Source organism: Nyctibius grandis, chromosome 26 (assembly GCF_013368605.1).
Source record: "Nyctibius grandis isolate bNycGra1 chromosome 26, bNycGra1.pri, whole genome shotgun sequence".
Classification (NCBI taxonomy): Eukaryota; Metazoa; Chordata; class Aves; order Nyctibiiformes; family Nyctibiidae; genus Nyctibius; species Nyctibius grandis.
The window spans coordinates 6,934,609-6,957,746 of record NC_090683.1 but is presented as its reverse complement, the minus strand read 5'-3'; the positions used below and the strand labels follow the sequence as shown (position 1 = coordinate 6,957,746).

The following is a 23,138-nucleotide window of genomic DNA, read 5'->3' as shown; positions in this document are numbered from 1 at the left end:
CTTCCCGGTGCCAAGTAGGTGCAGGTGCGGTGAGTCCCGGTGCCGAGCAGGTCCCGGCGCTACCAAGCTGTTGCCCCCGGGAGAGAGTGACCAGCCCTCGGGCGGTGCCGGTGCCGCCGGTGCCGAGGCCCCTCCCGGTGCCGGCGGCGCGCAGGGCCCGGGGCGGGGCGGGGGAGGGCCGGGCCGGGCGGGGCCGAGCCGTGATCAGCCCGCGGCGGCGGGGCCGCACCTGCGGGGGCCCGGCGGGACCATGCCGGTGATGAAGGGGCTGCTGGCGCCGCAGAACACCTTCCTGGACACCATCGCCACCCGCTTCGATGGCACACGTAGGGCCGGGGCCGGGGCGGCGGGGAGCTGGGGGGTCCGCGCGGGGCACGGCGGCGCCCTGCGCTGTCCCGGGGACCCCCGTGTTCGGACTCGGTGCTCCCGGACCCCCCGTGTCCCGGGCAGCCCCGCGGTGCGGCAGCGGTGCGCTCCCCGCTCCGGTGCCGGTGCCCGCGGTCGGTGCCGGCGCGGCCGCGCTCAGCACCACGGACAGAGCCCGGGCGCGGCGGGGGGGGCCGGGCGGGGGGTCCCGGGAGGGGGCACGGCCGGGGTCACCCCGCGTGGGGCACACGGGGGTCCCCGGGAGGGGGCACGGCCGGGGTCACCCCGCGTGGGTCACAGGGGGGTCCCCGGGAGCCCCCACGGGCCCGGCTTTGCCCCATCCTGTGCCCGGAGCGGTGGCCGGTCCCGGCGGGACGCGCTGGCACCACGCAGCCCCCCGGGGACAGGTCGTGTTCGGGGCTGACCCCAAGCCCACCCAGAATCGCCCGGAGCAGGGGCCCCCCTGGCCAGCTGCCTGCGGGGCTGGGCGTCCCTGACCTTGCTGGGAGGGACCGGCGCGAAGGCGGCACCGGGAGCCCGCAGCCACCTCCCAGGGCACTGCTGGGAGCCGGGGTTTGCCCCGCAGCATCCTGGCTGCATCCCGCCTCCGGCTGTGCCAGGTCACCTCCTGGGCACTTTTACACGGTGTCCAGCTCTGCGAGTTTGGTGTGTCTCTTATCGGCTTTATCTGCCACGGAGAGGGGCTTTAGCCCCAGGGACACACCGCCAGTTAACCTGCCTCTGCCAGGCAGCTGCTGCCCGAGGGTGCCCGTCCGGGCAGCCTGGCCACCGAGGCAGGGGGCTGCTGAGCCCCACAGAGCTGCATCCCCTGCTCGGCAGAGCTGCTCCCAAATGCCAGCCCTTTTTTTTTTATTTTCTAATAACACATCCCGGGCAGCGCAGTAATCCTGGCTCCCCAGAGCCAAAATCTGGCCTTAGTCACAGCTTCAAGCTATTTTTGCTTCTCCAAGCTAATCCTGGGTTGAGCTGTGCTGTGGTGGCCCCGCTGCACCCCCATCGCACCAGGGCTGTCTGTGGCTGCCACCCCCCTCCCCGCAGCCCCCTCTGCCCCTGCGCTGCCCTGGCACAGCCCTGCTGTTGGTGCTGTGACCCGCTGCGGGCTCCCCTCTTTCGCTGGGAGAGGGGGCAGATCTCGTCTGCTCCTGGTGCCTGGGCCGTAGGGGTGCTGGGCTGGGGCCCCGTGGGATGGAGACTGTTTTGGGGCTGGGGACACCCCGGTCTGCCCTTGCTGGGTGCAAACCCAGTCCTCACCAGCCACACACCCCACTTCCTTGGCACCCTTTTAGCAGGAAGCCATCTGTCCCGCTGGCGCAGAGCCTGCAGCAAGGAGCCGCTGCAGCCCCAGGGCAGAGCCCCTGCCCGGCCCACGGCTGGGGGGCTGGGGGGTGAAAGCACCCGCTCTGCGGCTGGGCAGGGCACGGGGCTGGCAAGGGCTTTCCTCTGCTGGGTGCCATGACCCCGCTGGGGCAGGGGCGATGCTGGGGGGCTCCGTGGCCCTGTGACAGTCCAAGGACACTGCATTTCCCCTGTGCCTCCAGCCTGTGTGGGCTCAGCATGGGGTCCCGACTCACCCCAGGCTTGTGGCTTTTTCCCACCCTCTCGGTGGGGCTGGGGTCCTGCCGGGGCCGGGGCCGTGGGGTGGCAGGGCAGGGGATGAGCAAGGTCTGGGAGCAGCCGGCAGCTGGACAGAGACCTGGTTCCTCTTCCCAGAGGGACCAGTGGGGTCTGGGAGGGCTGGGCTCCCCTTCGTGCCCCCCGGGGTGGTCCTAAGCCCTCAGGGGTGGCCCCGAGCCCTCAGGGGTGGTCCTGAGCCCTCAGGGGTGGCCGTGTCTTCTTTCAGACAGCAACTTCATCCTGGCCAACGCTCAGGTCCGCCGCAGCTTCCCGATCGTCTACTGCTCCGACGGCTTCTGCGACCTCACCGGCTTCGCCCGCACCGAGGTCATGCAGAAGAACTGCAGCTGCCGCTTCCTCTACGGGGCCGAGACCAGCGAGCCCGTCCTGCAGCGCATCGAGAGGGTGCTGGACGGCAGGCAGGAGCTCCAGACCGAGGTCTGCTTCTACAAGAAGGGGGGTGAGTGACGCACGGGGCCGTGGCCCTGCCTGCGGCTCCGGCTGGGACTCAGCCCCGTGCCAGCCCCGGGGTGAAGCCGCTGAGCAGCGGGGGGGGGTGTCCTGGCCTCACTGCCCCTCTCCCCCATGCAGGAGCCGCGTTCTGGTGCCTGCTGGACATCGTGCCCATCAAGAACGAGAAGGGGGAGGTGGTGCTCTTCCTCTTCTCCTTCAAGGACATCACAGAGAGCCGGGGCAGGAGCCACCAGGGTGACAAGAAGGAGGGTGAGCAGCGGCTGTGGGATGGGGACGGGATTCAGGGAGTGGTGTACGCAGGGGGCACGTGGCAAAGGGGCTCCCAGCTCCCTGCTGGGTCCTGCCCGCCTCTGTGCACCCGTGCCAGGAGGGGTCCCGGGAGCCGCCCTGCACTAACCAGCAGGTCGTGTCCGCTGCAGGGAAGCAGAGGAGCAAGAAGCCCAGGAGCTCGCAGCTGTGGGCGGCGCGGAGGCACGGCTGGACGGTGCTGCACCGGCTCAGCAGCCAGTTTGCCCGGGGGAACCGCAGCGAGATGAAAATCAACCACGTAAGGACCTGGGGGAGCCCTCAGCTTCACCCGGTGCCTCCCGGGGGGCTGGTGACGCTGCGGCCCCCCCGGGACCGGCCCCGCAGCAGAGCCCAGTCTCACCAGGATGCTGCTCCCACGCACGCACCTCACCGGCCTCCCCAGGCACCACCATGCCCACTCCATCCCTGGCCAATGCGGCAAACGTGGGTCGTGGGCAGCAGCAGAGCCCGGCGGGTGCCCCGAGCTGGCCGTGGGGAGAGCAGATCTCCGGCAGCTCTCGCAGGGCCGTGGTTCTCCTCACACATGAGCTGTCAGGAAAACCAGCCGCTCGCCCGCGGCAGAGCCGTGCCGGCCCCGGGGAGCACCGTTACCAGGCTGCGGCAGCCGCTGGAGCAGTGGGGCTCCCAGCAGCAGCGGGGACCGGCACCGTCCCTGTGCCACCCCATCCGCACGGCCGCAGTGATGGGCACTGCCCACAGACGTGGGGCTGGGGCAAGGGTCTGTCACTGGCCGAGAGCCCTGAGCTGGCAAGCAGGTGAAGGGTTTCAGTGTGCCAGCCTTGAACCTTGGGGGCTTGGGGGGGATGGAGCCAGCTCTCCCCTCACCCAGGCTGGGCTCCAGCTGCCCCCCAGCAGCGCCCTGGCCCTGCAGAGGGGGGTGGTGGGCTCTGCCCCAGCATGTGAATCGGCACCTGGGGCGGCTCTGGGCAGCAGCTGGCGGTGCCAGTGGGTTGCTGTTAATAGCATTAGCACAGCGTTAATTCGTGTGCCGTAATCGGGCATTCTGTGCCCAGCTCTGAGGGTGACCTCAGCGCAGCCCGTGTGCTCCCCTGGAAACGTGCATCTATCACCCTGGCATCAGGGCTGGCTGGCAGGACTCAGGAGGAGGGGGGGCACCCTCGTGCCACCCGTGTGCCACCCCACCGCTTGCTCCCCCAGAACGTGTTCGAGAACAAGCCGTCCATCCCCGAGTACAAGGTGGCCGCGGTGCAGAAGTCCCGCTTCATCCTGCTCCACTACAGCGTCTGCAAGGCCCTCTGGGACTGCCTGATCCTGCTGGCCACCTTCTACGTGGCCGTCACCGTCCCCTACAACGTCTGCTTCACGGGCACAGAGGACAGCCCCTCGGCCGCCCGCAGCACCATTGTCAGCGACATCGCTGTGGAGATGCTCTTCATCCTGGGTAGGTCCGTGCCCGGGGCTGAGCACCCGTGTGGGGCAGGGATGCGGCCAGAGGGGTGATGGAGAGGGGAGCTGGCATCGCTTTGCCCCCGCTGCCGAGCGCCCCAGGAGTGGGGTCTGGGCTGGCTGCAGCCCCCAGCCCAGCTCCCCCGGGCGCGGCGGGGACGGTGAGGGCTGGCCCTGCTCTCCCCGGGGCAGACATCGTCCTGAACTTCCGCACGACCTACGTGAGCCACTCGGGCCAGGTGGTGTACGAGCCCCGCTCCATCTGCATCCACTACGTGGCCACCTGGTTCTTCGTGGATCTGGTCGCCGCGCTGCCCTTCGATCTGCTCTACCTCTGCAACGTGACGGTGGTGAGTGCCGCGGGTGGGGGCAGCGGGGGGGACGTGGGCACACGCCGGTGACGAAGGCAGGTCCCATCCGGGTGTGATGGGGGCAAGCTGCTGGCACCAGCCCCTTCCCATCGCTGCTAATTGGGGTGGGGAGGGGGGGGCAAGGGCAGAGCCTGTGACTGCGGTTATGGGAGGCAGAGCAGCGGGCAGGGAGGACAGGGGCACTCGGGGCTGGGACTGCCCCCCTGAGCCAAACCCGGCTCCGTTCGTGCCCTGGCGCTGCTGCCGGCAGGGAAACAGCCGCGGCCGAGGCAGGGGCACGATCCCGGGGCCGCAGGGGCCGGTGGTCGCTGCTGGTGCCTCTGCCAGGGGCACGCAGCCGTGGCTGGAGCTGTGCCAGGGCAGACGCTGGGGTCAGACCCCACCGAGGCGGGTCAGGACGGACCCACTCCCCGCACGGCTCAGCCCCGCTGCCCGGAGGGTCCCTGCTGGGGCGGGGGGCGGTGGGGGTCTGCAGCCCCGCCGGGCTCACCCTGCCCCGCTGCCCAGACCTCGCTGGTTCACCTGCTGAAGACGGTGCGGCTGCTGCGGCTGCTGCGGCTGCTGCAGAAGCTGGAGCGGTACTCGCAGTACGGCGCCATGGTGCTCACCCTGCTCACCTCCGTGTTCGCCCTGCTGGCCCACTGGCTGGCCTGCGTCTGGTACGTCATCGGCCGCAAGGAGATGGAGAGCAACGACCCCCACACCTGGGACATCGGTGAGCGGGGGCTGCGCGGGGCGGGGGCACGCTGGGGACGCCCGGCTGCCCCCACGCCGCTGCGTCCCGCGGGGGGTCCAGCCCTCCTGGTGGGCACTGAGCCCGGTGCGCTTGGCAGGCTGGCTGCACGAGCTGGGCAAGAGGCTGGAGGCTCCCTACATCAACAGCTCGGCCGGGGGCCCCTCCGTCCGCAGCGCCTACATCGCCTCCCTCTACTTCACCCTCAGCAGCCTGACCAGCGTGGGCTTCGGCAACGTCTGCGCCAACACCGACGCCGAGAAGATCTTCTCCATCTGCACCATGCTCATCGGGGGTGAGGCGGGGAGCGGGGCAGGGCGCGGGGGGCTTCACCTCCATCTGGTACCCGTGCAGGGCAGGGCGCTGCGGGGAGACGATGAACACGTGTGCCCCGTGGGACAGCCCTAGGGCTGGGTTAGGGGAGAAGCCCCCTGTGCTGCACCCCTCGGCCCCCCGCTGCTGGCAGGGGCAGAGCCCAGACCTGCCCAGGCCCCCCTGTGCCACAGCCTCCCCCAGCTGCCCCTCGCCCAGCCTGACGCTGCCCTCCCGGCCCCCAGCGCTGATGCACGCCGTCGTCTTCGGCAACGTCACGGCCATCATCCAGCGCATGTACTCCCGCCGCTCGCTCTACCACACGCGCATGAAGGACCTCAAGGACTTCATCCGCGTCCACCGCCTGCCCCAGCAGCTCAAGCAGAGGATGCTCGAGTACTTCCAGACCACCTGGTCGGTGAACAACGGCATCGATGCGAACGAGGTAGGAGGGGTTGGCCGGGCTGGGGCGGCCCCTCTGCAGCCCCCCGTCCTGCACCCAGCGTGGGGATGGTGGGGCTGGCAGGGACAGCTGGGAGGGCGCAAGAGAGAGCCTGTGCGTGCGTGTACACGCGTGTGCAGGTGTGCACGTCCCTGCTCTGTTGCTGGAGGGACCAGAGGTGGGTGCTGGGGCTGGGGCCAGCGCTGGCCTGCGTTTGCCAGCCGGGACCACTGGGCTCTGCCGAGGCAGCCAGGACAGCGGGGTGGGATCTGTCCCCTGGGGCTGTCGGGCTGGGGGGAGGCTGCTCTCGGCCCCCCGTGCCCCAGCACCCCGGCCCCGCTCTCCCCAGCTGCTGCACGACTTCCCCGACGAGCTGCGTGCGGACGTGGCCATGCACCTCAACAAGGACATCCTGCAGCTGCCCGTCTTCGAGACGGCCAGCCGGGGCTGCCTCCGCTCCCTCTCGCTCCACATCAAGACCTCCTTCTGCGCCCCGGGGGAGTACCTGCTGCGCCAGGGTGACGCGCTGCAGGCCAACTACTTCGTCTGCTCCGGCTCCCTCGAGGTGCTCAAGGACAACGTGGTCCTGGCCATCCTGGGTGAGGGCAGGCGGCGTGGGCTCTCCCCTGGCCCCTCCTGCCACCCGGCCAGGCGAGGGGCGGGGGGCTCACGCCGCCAGCCCACCCCGCTCCCCTCCTGCAGGCAAAGGGGATTTGATCGGAGCCGACCTGTGCAGCACGGACCGAGTGATCAAGACCAACGCGGACGTGAAGGCGCTGACCTACTGCGACCTGCAGCACGTGGGGCTGCGGGGGCTCTGCGAGGTGCTGCGCCTCTACCCCGAGTACGCCAGCAAGTTCACGGCGGACATCCACCAGGACCTGACCTTCAACCTGCGGGAGGGCAGCGAGATGGAGGTGGGTGCGTGTCCCCCCTCGCAGGTCCCTCGGTGTCCCAGAGACCGGAGCAGGGCTGGGGCTCCACACGGCCACGGAGGGGGAGCTTGTCCGCTCCTGCTCACGGTCCCCAGGCTCTGAGGCTGCAGAGGCTGGTGCTGGGGCTGACAAGGACGGGGCTGGTGCCCAGTGCCGGGGTGGGTTTGGCCACCCAGGGGGGCACCGAGGCCGGGAGGGCTGGGTGCCGAGGTGGGGAGCACGCGCGTGCCCAGGGCTGTGTGGCCTGCAGCCGGTCCCCGTGGAGCCGTGCGGGGGTCCTGCGTGCTGCTGAGCCGGCACCATCTGCTCTCCCCGCAGGGGCTCTGCCGCTACTCCCGGTCCCCGCGGCTGTCGCAGGCACCGCAGGTTTGTGTGGGGCTGGGGGCAGGTGGGGGAAGGACGGGGCCGGGGTGGCCGTGCCCGGCCTTGGCACCCACGCGGGGACCAGCCCTGACCTCCCACTCCTGCCCGCAGCCTCGTCCGGAGGGCGGTGCCGCCCTGGAGAAGCCCCTTCCCTCCGTCCTGGAGGATGAGGGGGAGCCCAGCGAGGTCTTCCAGCACTCGCCCGCCACCGTCACCCGCCGCAAGCTGCTGCTGCCCCAGCTGAGCAGCCCGGCGCGCTGCGGCTCCCTGAGCAGCCTCCTGGGCGACGAGCTGTGCCAGATCTCAGCCCTGCGGCGCAGCTGCCGCTCCCCGGCCCGCTGCAGCCGGGGCCGCAGCCCCTCTCCGCAGTGCCGGAGGGACGCCCGGCGCCCGGAGCGGGAGGCTGGCGCGGGCAGGAGGCCGGCCGAGCTCCTCATCCCCTCCTTGAACGCCTGCGGCCCCCCGGACCTCGGCCCCAGGTAAGGCTGGGACATGCCGGCAGCTCGTCCCACTGCCACGCGTTTGTGCCCACCGGGCTGCGTGGGGCCCCTGGAGGCCACTGGGGATGGTGGCAGAGGGGTGAGGGGGTGGCCGGCCCTCACCCCCTCCCTGCCCTAGAGTCGTGGATGGGATTGAAGACAACGGGGGGACATCGGAGCCACAAACCTTCTGCTTCAACGTGGACGCCCCGCTGCAGAGCACGGCAAGGGGCTCCCCCACGTCAGGTACCTCCAGCAGCCGCTGGGCACGGCCGGGAGCACCGGCCGCGGGGCTGGGGGGCTCGGAGACCCCTTTGCCACCGGCCGTGTCTTCCCCGGCAGGGACCCACGCAGGTGTCCCAGCCCTGGCGATGGAGGCGGAGGAGATAAAGCAGAACATCATGCGGCTCAACCAGGAGGTGTGTTGGGGCCGGGGCAGGGTGTGTGTCCCTGAAAGCACCAGGGACGCTCGGCCGGGGGCACCTGCCGAGGCTCACGGGGCCCCCTCCCCTTCCAGATCAGCCACCTCAACCAGGAGGTTTCCCACCTCAGCCGGGAGCTGCAGCGCATGATGGAGCTGCTCCAGAGCCGCCTCCGCGCCGCGCAGCCCCCCGCCTGCCCCTGCCACCTGCCCGCGGCCGCCTCGCCACCTCCCTGGCCCTCGCCACCCTCTGCCACGGTGCCCCCCTCGCCCCTGCCCGTGCCCCCCAGCAACTCCCCCTCTGCCAGCCGCCGGGCCAAATGCTGCCCGGTCCGCAGCTGCTTGGCCCACGCCGCCACCGGCCCCCCCGTGCACCCCTGGGTGGGCACCGAGGGGCCGTGCCCGCCGCGGGGGGACACCCCCAGCCCTGACCCCCACCAGGCCTCGGACTCGCAGCCCCTCCCGCTGCCGCCCCGCTCTGCCCGCTCCTTCCCCGGCTGCTCGGCTGGCGGTCGGCCCCGCGCCCCCCCGCAGCCCCGCTCCGGCTCCGCCAGCTCCCACTGACCCGCGGGCACCGGCGTGGTGGCGGGGACCCTCGTCTTGGGGGACCCCTGCCCTCGGGCCGGGTCGGAGGCTCGCGGGGGGGAGATCAGTCTCCGGGGGGTGCCCCGGGGGACACGGCGCCTCGCGCCGCGGCTGTCGCCTCCCCGGCGGCTCCGGTTTACGCCGTTACCCGCCGCCCAGCCCCGCTCCAACCCACAATAAAGGCTCTATTTTTCCAGCCGCGGCTCCCGGTGAGTCCCTGCCCGCGGTCCCCCCCTCACCCCGCGGTCCCGGCCCGGGGCCGCCGCTCGCCGCCGCCCCGGGAGCCCCTCGGACCCCGCCGGGGCTCCGCGGACTACAGCTCCCATCGGCCCCCGCGGCCGGCGCGGCTACGTCAGCGCGCCCGGCTCACGTGAGGCGGGGCGTCCGCCAGGGCGGGAACCCTGCGGGGCGGGGCGGCGATGATTGGCAGGTTCCGCTGCCTGTGGCCGGCGGGCTGGGAGCGGAAGGGGTGGGCGGATCCGGAAGCGGAACGGGTAAAGGCGGAAGTGAGGGCCGGGGCCTGCGAGACTCACCTGCGGCGGGGGGAGCGGCGCTGCGGGCGGTGAGTGGGGCCGGGGAGCGGCGCTGCGGGCGGTGAGTGGGGCCGGGGGGCGGCGGGGCCGCGTCTCCCGCAGGGCTGCGGCCGGACCGGCTGTGGCGCGGCCCGCGGGGGCTCCGGGCAGGCGGCGCCCGGCGCGGCTCGGTGCCCAGCCCTGCCCCGGGCGGTGCCTGCCCTGGGGGCCCGGCTCCACCGGGCCCGTGCGCCGCAGACCCGGGAGCCCGCCTGGGGGGAGGCAGCGGCTCCGGCGGTGGGAGCGGAGTGGGGGCTGGGGGCGCCGCTGTGCCGGGCGGGGCGAGGCCGCCGCGTCCCGGCGGCGGGGGCTGGGGGCTGGAGCGGGCTGCGCTGCCGCCGGCGGGGCGGAGGGGTCCGGCCATCGCGGCTGCCCGAAGCAAACTTGCCCCCGCCGCGTCCTGGGGGAGCCGGTCCCGCCCGGTGTCCCGGCGAGGCGGGGGAGCGGCCCCGGCCGTGCGGAGCGTGGCGCGGGTCTCGGGGTGCCGCAGCCGGGGGAGGGCTGCGCCAGTCGGGAAGATCAACGGTGACGGCCTCAAGCTCGAGGAGAGGGTCCTGTCTGCACCGTGTTTCCCTTCACGAGTGGGCAAGGCTGGCTCGGCAGCGGGTGCCCGCTGCCCGTGCGCTGGTGCTGCCCGGCTGCCGTTTCCCAGCTCCTTTGTCTCCCTTGTAGCAATGACTGTGTGGAAGTTAAATGGAATTTGGGGAAGGTGTGGTGCCCGTAAGGATAGAAGTGGTATAATATTTTGCTGTAGCGAGTCAGCTGCTGAGGTGGGAACAGAAACTCTGGAAATGTGAAAGCCTGGCCAGGTTCCCGAGCAGAGAGCTGCCTAAATGAAGGATGTAACTTTACCTGCTGAAAATAGGCTCTAGAGCAATGGAGACTGTTCTGGAGTGCTGCTGGTGACTGACACGGCCCCTGTGCCCCCAAGGGGCGTTTGTGAAGCAAAATACGTGGTGCAGCTGGCTCTCAAAGAACTGAACTGCGAGGAAGTTCTGTAGCTTGTCTGGAAGAAGACCCAGCCGTGCTCGAGGCAAGGCCATGCTCGGATCCTCAGCGCAGCGGGAGGAGCTGCTGCGTGTAAGCTGAGCGCGCGGTCGGTATGTGATCCTGCAAATGCTGATAGTGCAGACGTAAGTGTGAGCAGCAGGTTTGGGGTGCTAAATCCTGGGAAGACTGCTCGAACCGTGCTCCTGATAACGCTCAAGGTGCTGCTAAAGCTCCTGGGGCTGGGTGGGGGGCGTGACAGTCGTGGTGGCTCTCTGCTACCTGGCTGTGGCTCTCGCTGAAGCTGGTCTGCCAGCGAGACCAAATACAGCGTTGACCTGATCTCAGCTGACCTTTAGCTTGTTGCTTTTGTGCGTGGCTGTCTGAGTTCTGACCTTGGCTGTTTCCAAGCGTGTAAGGAAATAGGAGGGAAGAGAATATGCTGAGGTACTATTTTAAGTCTTATGTGGAACAACTTGCATCTACTATTCTTAGCTTTTTGTGTGGTGGGTCAACACATATTTGAGCTGCCCTGCTTATAGCATGACATCAATTTGGCTTTGCACTAAGTTAGGACTCCTGAGCCTACTCTGAAGGCAGGACTCCGCAGCTTGGTTCAGACCAAAAAAAGAAAGATACTTCTGATGCATATTGGCTGGACATACCTTGCTGTCTGAGTGAGCTTTCTTGGAATATCCCACGAGTATTCACTACTGCCTTGACTCTCAGTCTCTGACATTTTTTTTTCAGCTTAACTGGATAATAAAGTGAAAGAACCATGACTAAAAAGGGTGAAGAATTCAGAACAGCGTGTGTAGGCAGCTACAAGACAATGTTGGTCTTAATGCATTGTTGGAGTGAGGAGGGCAGGTAGAGCACGAGTCAGTCTAGACCGGCGAGGTTAAGCGAAGCAACGGTTAGGTTTGGTACCTGGGTCTCAGTGCTGGAATCATCTCCGACTTCTCTTGAGTCTCAACATATGCCTGAACAGTCAACTGCTTTCGTAGCAAAAACCTCCCTCTAGAGGCAATATTTCCCTCTAAGAGACTATAGGCTAATGTAGATGACATTTGTTTTAAGATAGTGCCAGGCAGTGCAGGTCCCTCAAGGCTGTTTAAGTAGGTGCTGATACCCCCTCAGGAGAGGGAGCAGCACAGGCAGGATGAAATGGGACTCCTGAAGAAGGATTTAAGTTACTGGAGAGTGGTAAGGGGAAGGCTGGCTTGGTGTGTGGATATGAATATAGTAAAATAAAATATTTCTCTAGTTTTACTGTGGGTTTCGGTCTATTTGCTTTACTAGTGAAACCAATAATGGATTGGGCAGTGTCTGAAACAAAACTGTCTAGGAATGTATTCATACTTTGTGTGCTTGGCCGAACTTAATTGTTGAGAAATGGCATTCTCTCCATCACAGCAAAGCTCTTCTGCTCCTGAAGAGGGATCAGCTCTAGAATTGCACTAGGCCCTGCTAGTCATCAACTCTTGATCCTGGCTTCTTAAACCGCCGCATGCTTAGCGGATAGGTGGTCATGGCATCTCCCCAGCAGGGAGGGGGAAGGAATGCCAGGCGCTTTCAGAGACAGGAAACGAAGTGGGAACTCTTCTAATGAAGTGGGTGTAGCCCAAAGTATTTCGGTCAGCGTACTTGAAAGAGGGTAGAGTGTAGAAACGGTGGAGTCAGCTGTTTTCTTCCCTTGGGGTATGAAGTTTGAAGTCGTCTTGTGCAAGTTCTGTTAAGTCGTCAGAGTAACACTGTGAAAACACTCCAAATGCGAGGCAGAAACAATGAGCCTCCCTGGAAGTGACAGTATCAGGGAAGAATAAAGCTTCATCTAAATCCCAAACAGAATGCTTTCCTCCCCTGGAGCACAGGAATGAACTGCCGGAGTAGTTCTGCATAAACAGATAAGAAAACACTGGTTTTCATGTTTGCTTTTATTTGGTAGAGCTCCAAATAAGGAGCTGCTGGAGGCAAGAGATCTTTGTGCAGCCTGGGAAAGATATCATGAAGGTCACTGATTGTTTTGCAGTGAAGATGGCCTTTTTGTGCTTTGCATTGCTAACGATCTTGTCTTGTTCACGGGATAGTGGGGGCTATCTAAAGGTGTGTGTTGCTGGACTTTTAGTCAAAATTACGCTGTGTCTTTTGAGGGCGTGCTGAGCAGTGGACAATATCAAGAACAGGAGTTAAAAGAACCTTGCCTGCAGAATTAAAACCTTGATGCTTTTGTTCAGTTTCTAGTTGGTCCAGGCTGCACGTGTGAGTTACTCCTTCAGGCTAGCTGTGCCTCATCTCCTGTGAAACAGGACCAAGTTCTGGTGGTATTGAGGATAACGAGAAGTAGGTAAGGCCTCCAAGAGGGAGTTAATGCAGAGACAGGGAATCTGGAGGCTTTGCTCCCTGCAGCTAGTGGGAAGCTTATGTGAAATGAAGGTGATGCAGAACCCTTCCACAGGAGTCTTTTGCTGCCATTCCTGCCCTGATAACACTTGGTACAAAGCTGCCACTTCTCATTCTGCTCTTCTTAAAGCAAGCTTTGCAAGTGTGTTGTCTCCATAGCTCAGCGAAGCAGAGCTTGACTGAAGCAGCACTGAAAGCTTGCATTCATGGTCTTTCATCACTTGGATCTGGTGTGAGTTCAGTTGCTATAGCGTCAGTGCAGTGGGGGTTCGGTGGCCCCGCTTAGAACGTGAGTTCTAGTGTTATCCCTGTCGCTTTCCTGACCCACAAGGACCAGGCAGAAGCACTACGCCTCAGCCTGCCATCACCACATGGCTTTCTGTTCAGCTGTGGTGATCTAATAGGACACTAACTGCAGTTTTAAAAGCAATTAGTCATCCTATTCTGCAGAACTAAAACCCCCCCTAAATTAGGCACGGAACTTCCTTGTGCTGCCAGTGTGACCAACATGGTAGGAGCTCTTGTTGCTGATACCTAGTCAGGTGTCTCCGAGTAGTAACAATCTGTAGCTCCAAGGTAGCATCAATAAGGGTGATGTCTCCTTACTCGTGAGGTGTTTTCCAGAGTTCCTGGTAAAGCATAACCACTTAAACTGAGGAAACCCCTCTGAGGGGATGTGTATGGGGTTAAACTGGCTGGAAGAAGGCCTGAGGGAGCTTGATAAGTCCCTTTGACCAAAGTACTGCGCCTCTTGACTCAGTCATGCGGGCTGTGATCTTTGCCTCATCTTCCAGAGTCAGCTCAGCTTTGTAGGATGCACGAGTGTTCCTGGCTTCACGGTTTCCTAACAGTCTTAGAGCTGACTTGGTTCAAGCAGACAGCATCTAGCAAATGAGATTTAGTCTCAGGCTGAGCTTTCTGTATATAACGGTGTGTTCTGAGTTCATCTGGACTTCGGGCGATCCTGTCCAAGCACAGCGCTGCCTGTGCACATCGGGCCTTCGGTGTGGCCACGTGTGCTCGGCACTGAGCAGCAGCCCATCAGTGGGGCCTCATGTACGAGGCTTTGCTAATCTGGCTTTAGAGATGGCTGAAGGAAGGTGGCTCGTTTCACTGTGCCTGGCAGCTGCCCTTCGTAAGACCAGGCTTCAGCTCGCATCGTGGAGCGATGCAAAGGCTCTGCTGGGGTAACTGCGTGTTGGACTGTCCTGCTAGCTCAGCTGCACGGAGCATCTGCGCTGGACTGAGTGGTAACTGCAGGGTGGTGGCCTTGAAATCCCTGATAGAGTTGTTTTTGAGAAGCTGCTTTGAAAAACAGCCGGCTGCTGGGGCTGCTTCAGAGGCCGTGGCTCTGCAGATGTCGGGAAGCAGACGCCTGTATTAAAAGCATGGGAAAGAGCTGGTGATAGATTCTGCTGCACTTGTTCAGGACTGTAGTGACCAACAAAAGGTAATTTAACTTTTTTCCAAAGTAAATCCTATTTATGTCTGAATTAAAATGAGTGTGCCCAAGTCTCTGGGAGGCTTGGGCATGAGACTCTACAGAGAAGTTGTGACTTTAACTTACGATAGTGTAACAACCATCGGAGTCCTTCTGAAACTGCTCTCTGGGCTGATTTGGGGCTGTGAATCTACACTTCAAGGCTGTAGCGTGGCTCCTGGCAACTGCAATGACTACTTCCCCAACTTAGAGCTGTTACTGAAGCTCCAGGTTGTAGCCTTACTGATCAAGAGACTAAGTGTTGTTTGTTTGTGGAGGGACGTGCATGTTTGTAGAAAGATGAAGTATTAAAACTGGTCACACTGTATGGGGCTGAGGGACCGAGGTCTGTCCTTGACGTCTGTGTCCTGGTTCATCTCATCCGTAAGAGCAGGATCTGTTACTCCTTCCTCTGCGCTGGGGACCCTATTGCAGGAAGGCTTTTGAAGTTTCTTCTTATTAATCATATTAATGTGTTGGAAAATTGGGTTGATGCTCCACACCATGCTAATATGGGCTAGCGGAGTCTGTGTGGTGTTCTGGTGGGTCCCACACTTGCTGCTGGTCCTGCTCATGGAAGTTGCTTGTGGCTCTGGGTCCTAGAGCTGACTTGCCCGTTCTGGGTGGGAGCAAGGTAGCACAAGCTTCCTGCTGGCGATGGCTAGCTGCCTGTTCAGTGTTAGGTGAAGCAAAACCACTCAGTAACTTCAGGGGTTGCCTTGCCAAGGAATTCATGTAATGCTGTCAGCTATTTAACAAGATAAATACTTCACTGGGGCTTTTGTCTTGAGTATTTTGATTCTATGCCAACAAATCCCCAGTGAAATGGCTTCTTGCATAGCTGAGAGCAGAAGCAGTCCTCTTGGGTAACTAGATTCTTCAGGATTGGGTTTCCAAATATCACCAGCTTTCAGAGTAGTCCTTGCTACTGGATGAACACAGGGCAAAAATACCAGATTCTGTAGCTTCTGACACCTTAAACTAGCAGCTTCCCTGTGGCAGGGAGCCTTGTAAAGCAATTCTCCTGCAGGGGCTATCATGGGGATCTGATAGTAATTGCCCTGTGGAGATTTGGATTCCTGTACTGGGCTGGTTGGTTTGAAATGAGCTCTTGTGCTATACTGGAGCATCCTCACAGCTCTGGAGAACTGCCTTGCTCTGGGGCAGGCTGGGAACGCAGCGGCACTGGCGTGTGCTTTCTCATGTAGGGCACTCAGGTTCTTGAATTCAGTGTTCATGGCAGTGCGTGAGCCCCTAGAACAGATCTTGGGGAGCTGGTGAGGTGTTGAGAGGAGCATGAACTGCAGAAGTGGTACACCTGGAGTTGTTGGTTGTTGGACAGCATCAGGCATTGAAATGTGTCTTTGATCTCAAAGCAAACAAGAGGCTGTTCTGAGAGTTTACAATAAAATAATCGGTACTTTTGCCTGTGTGATGCCGAGCTCCCGCGTGCGCCGCAGCGAGGAGGCGGGTAGGGCGAGCAAACAAACCAGCATGCGCCTTCTTGTGGATCTTGTGGCATCACAACCTGCCGAGTTTCACTAGTTACAAGGGGCTAGTAGGAAAATTAATGCTTGTTAATCTTGATTACATGAGTACCCTGTCATACCCTTCCTTCTCTTGAGTTGGCATGGCAAGCTGCAGCTCCAGCTGCCTTTGCCGCTGCGCAGTGTCGCCGTAGATATTTTGGTCAGGCTGACCTGTGGCTCGAGTGTCTGTGCCAGAGCTCTCATGGGGAGCAGGGAGGGCTGCGTGCCCGTCCTCCCCTGGGAGCGGGGATGGACAGCCTCCCTGAGCATCAGAAATGCCTTCATACAGCGTGAAGCACTCCCTGTTTCTCCAGCCAATACTCACTGCTCGGTGTGGGCTGATCTAGCACAGATCCAGGCTGTGCAGTTACTTCTGCATCCAGTGGAGCGGAGTTCTGGTTCTGGCAGGAACGTAGAAATCCTCGAAGATGTTTGCATTAGCAAAAAGTGCCAAACATTCTCCTGCAGTGGAGAGTTCTTGGTGTCTACAGCTTTGGCAGTCGCTCACTTCAGCTGTTTGGTGGCCTTGTGAACATCAGCAGAAGCGCTAAGGTCGTTCTGACCTAGTGCATGTTCTTGGCCTGAGACCCTCAGGGAGATGGCTGCACTTAGGGTCATCAGAGCTGCAGAAACTCCACCCAGGCATCCTAAAGGTCTGGCAGCTTCTCAAGGGGACGTGAAGTAGCCCTGCAGCCAAACTTCAGACCATCTGTAGATGATGATCAGGTTCTCCATAACTTCAAGTGGTCAGAGGCTGCATCTGTTTGACCTCTTGCTCTGATCAGTAGCTCTCCCTGATGAGCTGGACATACAGACGTGCTTGCTTCATTCTGTTTGAGTTCATGTAGCACAACCAGATGGCAAAATAAATCGAGATCTGTGAAATATAGGTCACACGAAGACTTGAGGATGTCAACAGGCTCATTTCCTTGTTTTGCTCTGGGAATCACCCCTATCCTGTTTCAGGAGGTCATAACTCAGGGGCATGATTCACGTGGCGTTTAATGCGCAGAATGTTCGTCTGAAACGGCGACAGAGCTCGCACGTTGCTGATAGACTGCCCTGGTAAATGAACGCAAGGTTAAACAAGCAAAAGCTGTTCCCTTGCAAACTCTGGTTAGAGGAGAAACTCTAAAAGGTGGAACCTTTTTCAGGCTGATAGAAGTGTAGAGCTGCTGAAGCTGGTGGTAACCAAGCTGCTCCTGGCCAGAGCTGCAAAATGCTGCTTCACTGTCCAGCAAAACAAGTTGCTAATTTGCTTCCTATCAGGGTTTCTCATCCTGTGGAAACAGCATTTGTCCTTCCTTGGAAGAGGGAGGTGGGGTCCCGACAGCGTTACTGGCCTTTGCAAGGGCCCAGCTCTGAACTGCAGTTCCTACACGAGTTAACCCAAGACTGGACAGGCCACTCGAATCAATGGCTTCTTCCAGCTCAGGCTACTGAGACCTCTCGCTGCGCTGAAGTTCCTCCTCATGGCTTCTTTCCTCCCTGCTGGCTTCAGTGAACGGTGCTGTCTGAACAGCAGGTTTCTGACTTGCCTCCTTGTCAGAACAATTGGAGGTTGAATGTCTCTGTAGGTCAGAGTATGCTCAAGTGCTTTTGTGTTTTGAAAGCTGAAGAGGTTCTCCAGCTGCTGACACTGATGGGCTGTCCCTCTGGATGAGCTCTCAGGCTGGAATGGCTTGAGGTTTCCTACCAAACTGTGGAATTGAGTTTAAACTTGAGGCATAGTTAAGGTATCCTCACTGCAGAGATACAGAGCAGATGCAATCAGTTGTAGCATTTATCGTTAGCAGGAAGAGGGAGTTGTGAGAGAACAGGAAATGTGCCTAAATCTCTATAACCGTGTGCTTTGAACATGCTCCTGCTCCCTGCTGCGTGCAGCTGAGCTGAACGCTTAGGAGGGCACTGAGCTTCACCCGTGGTGGCCTGTGGATGCAGGACAGCTTGTCTTGCTGCTCTTGCCATGGTTCTGTGCTTCTGCACAGCTCTGGAGGCTGGGGAGATGGGGTGGCAGCTCCCATCACGGCTGCCTGTTTGTGCTGTTCCATTTGAACAGTCTTCCCCTGAGGAATGTGGCCAGTAGCCTGATGACCTGGAATGATGTGGGCTGAGGGCAATAAGGCAGCTGGAACGGGGTGTGGGAAGTGGCAAGCGTTGGGTGTTGCCTCTGCGTTCGGATCAAGCTGTTGAGACCTGTGTTGGGTGGTGAGTACCCGTTTGCAGCAGGGATGGGAGCAGTTGCTTTCGGTCTCTGAATACGCAGCCTGTGCCCAGAGAGTGGCTGCTACCAAAGGACTTCCCTGGGGCAGGCTGCTGGCGCTGCGCTTCAAAGGCCGCCTTCGGGGCTGCTCTGAGATGTGGTGGTTAATGGCTCGGTGTGAGCGGCTCTGAACTGACAGACTGACTGTGGCACCTCCCTTTGCCTGCGTGCCTTGTCTGAAGGACCGACGTACAGGACTGCTTCCCTTACTGGCTTACCAGAACGTCTCTGTGTTGCACTGACAGCCCGAAGTTGCTGCCTTGTGAACTTGGGAGAGGAGGAAGGAGCTAAAGGTCAACCTCGGTTACCTCCGTGAACCAAGTAATTGTTGTTTTAATAGACGAAGCTCTAATAACACCAGTTGGTGTGCTGGCTGTTCTTGCCTCACCCCAGCAAGGTGTGTGTAACATCTACACATAGTGGAAGGGCTGGAGGGCCCACTGGTGGGGAGCAAAGCTTGTGTGACCGAGATCCCTTCTCCAGGGAGGCTCAGACATCTCAGACCCTGCTCGAGGAGCTGCTGGCTGACAGGAACGGCCCGGTAGTGCTGTGGTGTGTGCAGCTGATAACTTCCCACTGTGGGAAGGAGTCACCACCTGCCTGTGCTGATGGCGGTTGCAGATCAAACCCAGCCTCTAGAACTGGTACGGCTGGTCCATGAGCGTGTCACTAACTCCGGCCTCCTCTTCCAGTTGCAACCTGCCTCCAGGTGAATCCCAGTGCAGAACCTGCGGCATCCTTAACTCTTGACACTCCCGCACTTAGGCCACAATGGCAGGTCGAGGTGGAGCTGCTCGACCGAACGGACCAGCCGCTGGAAACAAAATCTGCCAGTTTAAGCTTGTTCTCTTGGGAGAGTCGGCGGTGGGGAAGTCCAGCCTCGTTCTGCGCTTCGTCAAGGGGCAGTTCCACGAGTACCAGGAGAGCACGATTGGAGGTGAGTGCCCACCCCAAATGCCTATGGCTAGAAGGTGCTGGCCTTGCTACTGTAGTCCAGGGGTATCAGAAGTATTAATGACTATTTCAACCTGGTCTGGGGTTTTTGCTATAAATAGTCGAGCAGATAATGCTGTAACTCTTGGTTTACAACTTGTTTGTTGGTGTGAAGATCAGCGCAGCAGAGAATAATGCTATGGCAACCGTGCGCTCTGCCTCTAAGGCGTCTTCGCTTCCAGTGCTTGAATTCTTGCTTCTAATTAGAACCGAGGCCTTCAGCTTGGTTTATAGCCCTTAATTATCTTTTCAGACCATGACCTGGGATTTGGGGGCTGTTTCTAGCCTGATGCTGTTAACTACTTCCACAGCTCTTTCGGGTCTGGTAGTTCTTTAGCTTGAAATCATTAGCACTGTGTCCCCAGCCAAAGGTCAGCCAGCACCCGGGTCTCTGGGCAGTAGCATTAGGAGCTGTGTACTGAGAAAAGGCTTGATGTGTCCCTGTAGTAACCTGTGCAGGGAGTAAGTATAGCTGTAAATAAGGCGTATGGGCAAGCAGGGCTTAATGCTGTGCTGCAGAGGGCTGTGTGGGCACTCTGCTGTTCTGCTCCCATCTGTATCCGAGGCTGGTTGCCTTTATCCTAGGTGTAATGCACGGTATTATACTTGCTGGAACAAGCAAATAACCAGTTACTGAACTGGGGAGTGCAGCGTAACTGGGGTGACCAGTGCTTGGGCACCGAGGTGCTCTGCAAAGCTAATCCTGGTGATGCTGCAGCTGTACGGTGTGACCTGCGGGAGGAGGCTGCTGGGGAACGGGCTGCCCACGCTCCCAGGGCCCCCTTCCCATCGGCTGCTCGGTGGCCTTGGGTTCCTGCGTGCGAGGAGCTTGATGGTACAGCAGGGCTACAACCTCCCCAGCAAGCGGCACTGCGCTGGCCTCCCTCTGGGGCTCCTGCTCCCTCCCACGCGAAGGCAGCACTGCTCCGAGCCCCCGGCTCTCGCTGCAGGGACTCTCCAGCTGGAGGTGAGGCAAACACACGCCTTCTCTTTCAGCCGCCTTCCTAACACAGACAGTCTGTCTGGATGACACAACGGTGAAGTTTGAGATATGGGATACGGCAGGACAGGAGCGGTACCACAGCCTGGCCCCCATGTACTACCGAGGCGCCCAGGCAGCCATCGTTGTCTACGACATCACTAACACAGTGAGTACTGCGCGGGGCCGCGAGCGCTGGCTGGGGAGGAGGCGTCTGCGCCTGCAGCTGGTGCTTCGCAGTTCCTGGGAGAGTGTCTGGGTTCAGAGCCCCTGCAGATGCCTGCCTGCAGGTACTGAGTGTCTTGAAAACTGCTAACGGCCTCTTCCTCAGTCCTGACCAAGGCTGTCTAAGCTGATAAAGGATCCTGCTACAAAGTGCTGTAGAGGCAGAACAGTTCTTACAGGAAAGACTTGTTCTAATCATATCTTCACTGTGGATTAATAAGAGGCTGCTGCCCTTCCTGACTGCTGCCTCCTGTTTGCTTCCAGGACACATTTGTACGAGCCAAGAACTGGGTGAAAGAGTTGCAGAGGCAGGCTAGCCCCAATATTGTAATTGCACTAGCAGGAAACAAGGCAGACCTTGCTACCAAGAGAGCTGTGGACTTCCAGGTGAGTGGGAATCCAGATCAGTCGTTACTTGAGCAGGTCAGGAAAGCAGCTTTTTGCTTAAGTGGGGGAGATGGTGGCTATGTGCAAAATGCTTTGAGGGAGAGTGGAGGTCAAGCTTCATGCTCCTGAGGGCCTCAGGATGCCACTCGAAGGGGCTTGTAGCCTGCCTTACCCATGCACTCCTTCCACAGCCCTTGTAGCTCTTGGTGGTAACAGTTATGACAAGTGTGGAGAATAAGGCCCACAGAGCACAAGCTTCTGTCTGCAATCTTTTCTGCTGCCTTACTCATCTGGGGCTGTCTTCAGCAGCTCATGGATAGGAGACACGTGAAGAATCATTCCCAGCTTGTTCTCTACTCTTCACAGCTCTTACCTTGTCTAAGGCAGACTTTCAAGGAGAAGCTCTTATCTCAGACCTCTGCACAGGGTTGCTTGTGGTGCATTTACAGTGTGTGTTACTCTCCCAGCCAACCAAAGTACAAGGTGTTGCGCTGCTCGGGACGTGCTGTGTCTGCATTTGGCTCACGTGGCTCACAAACAGCCTGTGCTGGGACACCAGCCATGCCCTATTGTCAGCAGGAATGTCTCCCAGCTGTCCTGGCCAGGCAGGGTCAGGGGACTGGGGTGGGAATGTCTGGCCTGGGGTGGGACAGGATTTCTTCAGTGTTTAGTTTGCCAGCAAGTGAAGCGTGTGAGGCCTGCTTGGGCCTCCCGTTGGCAGGATGCCTTCACCGCTCTGATGTGGTTGTTTGTAGGATGCACAAACATACGCAGATGACAACAGCTTGCTGTTCATGGAGACGTCGGCAAAGACAGCGATGAATGTGAACGAAATCTTCATGGCAATAGGTGACAGCTTGGGTGCGCAGGGTGGCTGGGGTGGCTCTGAGCACCAGCAGTGTGGCCTGCTGGAGGCTCCCATGTCAGCCAGGGTCTGGAGGCTCCTACGGGGGTAGATGACCAGCTTGCTGTACGCCTGTGAACAGTCAGTCCCCGAGTGTCTGGGGCCTTTGCCTTGCAAAGCCTGCTCCCTCTCTCCCTTTGGGTGGTGAGTAAGGAAGGAGCAGGGCTGATGACAGCCAGGACTAGGAGGGGGTTGGCTTGCTGTGCTCGTGCTGCTAGCAGCGTCCACCCCAAACGCCGTAAGGGGTGAGGGCTTGGGGCAGAGCAGGGCTGAGCCCAGCCCGTGGCCTGCGGTGGGGGGGAGGTTGGCCTCTGTAGAGGAGCCTTATAACATCTTGTTTCGTTCTAGCCAAGAAACTGCCAAAAAATGAACCCCAGAACGCTCCCGGCGGCCCAGGCAGGAATCGGGTGGTTGACCTCCAGGAGAGCAGTCAGCCCAGCAGGAGCCAGTGCTGCAGCAATTGAGCCGCCGTTGCCCCCGACGGAGCCCGCGAGTGACGTGACTGGAACCCACGCTAACGATCGCACTTACCGTAGCGCGGCTGCTGCCCGTGGCTGCTGTGATTTCTCCATCCCTTTCTGATCATAGGCTGGAGGGAGTTCTTCCACCTGCACCTTTCTGTACAAATACTAATTCAATTCTAAGTCTTAAGTCACTTTTTTAATATATGAACTTCTGCTCTTCCCTCTTCCTGGTGGTGGTGGATGCACGACCTGGTGTCTGCCCAGCCAGCTCAGCCCTTGGCGCGGGCGCGGGCCGGCAGCACCCGGGTCCCCCAGTACTGTAGTTCACTGTTGGAAACAAAGGGACACCGAGACTAGAGAGCCTTGCTTAGAATCGCCCGTGCGTAACAGCTGGGGCCGATACCAGTACGATGCACCTAGAACAACCACTAAACTGTAGCATTAGAGTGACAAACTCTGGCTGTTCAGCCACTTGTTGACCAAATCGATCATGAGTATTCTGGGGTGGGGCAGAGGGAAGCAAAACTGGTTTCTTCTGTATTTTGTATTGTATGTTTCTCCATGTAACCAATCAGTATCTTGTCAATATAGTACATACAGCGAGCTGCCTGTTGTCTTTATTTGTGTTGGACTCTAGCATGCCAACTCTTTTTTTTTTTTTTTTTCTATCTCCGGATCTGTCGTAATGCACTAATCCTGTTGCAACTTTTGCAGAAATCTTGTATAGAAAATTGTCCTTTTTTTGATGGTTGTGATGCCACTAATGTTGTTAACCCTGCTCTGGTGTGAATACACATGGTTTACTGATGTACAGAGGTGGGGTGGGGGAAACCTCGGATAACTTGTCAGCGGAAACGATGTATTGCAAAAGCCTGTAATTCCACAAAGGATGAAGGGAGGTATTAAAATGGCTTCTGTTGCCAGACTCTAACGATGTTGGCTGCTGCCTAGTGCCTAATGCAGAGTCTTATGCATACTGGTATTTCAGAGGAACTGTCGACTTAGTCATCACAAACTTCAGTTTTGTGTGATTAAAAGAAAAAATTTTTATAAACCTATCCTAATCACCACTGTTCATGTTTCTTAATCAGCTCAGACCAGAAGGGGAGTGGACCAGAAC

The 23,138-nt window shown here is 60.2% G+C and overlaps 3 protein-coding genes across 4 annotated transcripts; 2 read left to right on the top strand and 1 right to left on the bottom strand.

Moving 5' to 3' along the window:
• Positions 1 to 250: 250 nt before the first annotated feature.
• KCNH4 (potassium voltage-gated channel subfamily H member 4) lies at positions 251 to 8,811 on the top strand. The gene is made up of 16 exons (XM_068418505.1): positions 251 to 326; positions 2,228 to 2,461; positions 2,593 to 2,724; positions 2,895 to 3,022; positions 3,943 to 4,186; positions 4,384 to 4,541; positions 5,070 to 5,277; positions 5,396 to 5,590; positions 5,853 to 6,052; positions 6,399 to 6,648; positions 6,752 to 6,966; positions 7,303 to 7,350; positions 7,459 to 7,826; positions 7,966 to 8,084; positions 8,181 to 8,245; positions 8,344 to 8,811. Exons 1-16 carry the CDS (start codon positions 251 to 253, stop codon positions 8,809 to 8,811), a joined length of 3,108 nt encoding a protein of 1,035 aa, XP_068274606.1.
• A 368-nt stretch (positions 8,812 to 9,179) lies between these two features.
• On the bottom strand, positions 9,180 to 9,768 carry LOC137673978 (uncharacterized). Its single transcript, XM_068419042.1, has 2 exons — positions 9,366 to 9,768; positions 9,180 to 9,286 (listed from the first exon to the last, which is right to left on the bottom strand). Exons 1-2 carry the CDS (start codon positions 9,766 to 9,768, stop codon positions 9,180 to 9,182), a joined length of 510 nt encoding a protein of 169 aa, XP_068275143.1.
• RAB5C (RAB5C, member RAS oncogene family) lies at positions 9,311 to 23,076 on the top strand. Of its 2 annotated transcripts, none has more exons than XM_068418531.1 (6): positions 9,311 to 9,394; positions 18,759 to 19,003; positions 20,056 to 20,207; positions 20,528 to 20,650; positions 21,406 to 21,499; positions 21,903 to 23,076. In XM_068418531.1, the coding sequence occupies exons 2-6, from the start codon at positions 18,838 to 18,840 to the stop codon at positions 22,016 to 22,018; spliced, it is 651 nt and encodes a 216-aa protein (XP_068274632.1). In that variant the 5' UTR covers positions 9,311 to 9,394; positions 18,759 to 18,837; the 3' UTR covers positions 22,019 to 23,076. The 2 variants fall into 2 exon arrangements, with proteins under 2 accessions (XP_068274632.1, XP_068274633.1); XM_068418532.1 differs by lacking the exon at positions 9,311 to 9,394 and adding an exon at positions 9,404 to 9,426.
• Positions 23,077 to 23,138: the final 62 nt, after the last annotated feature.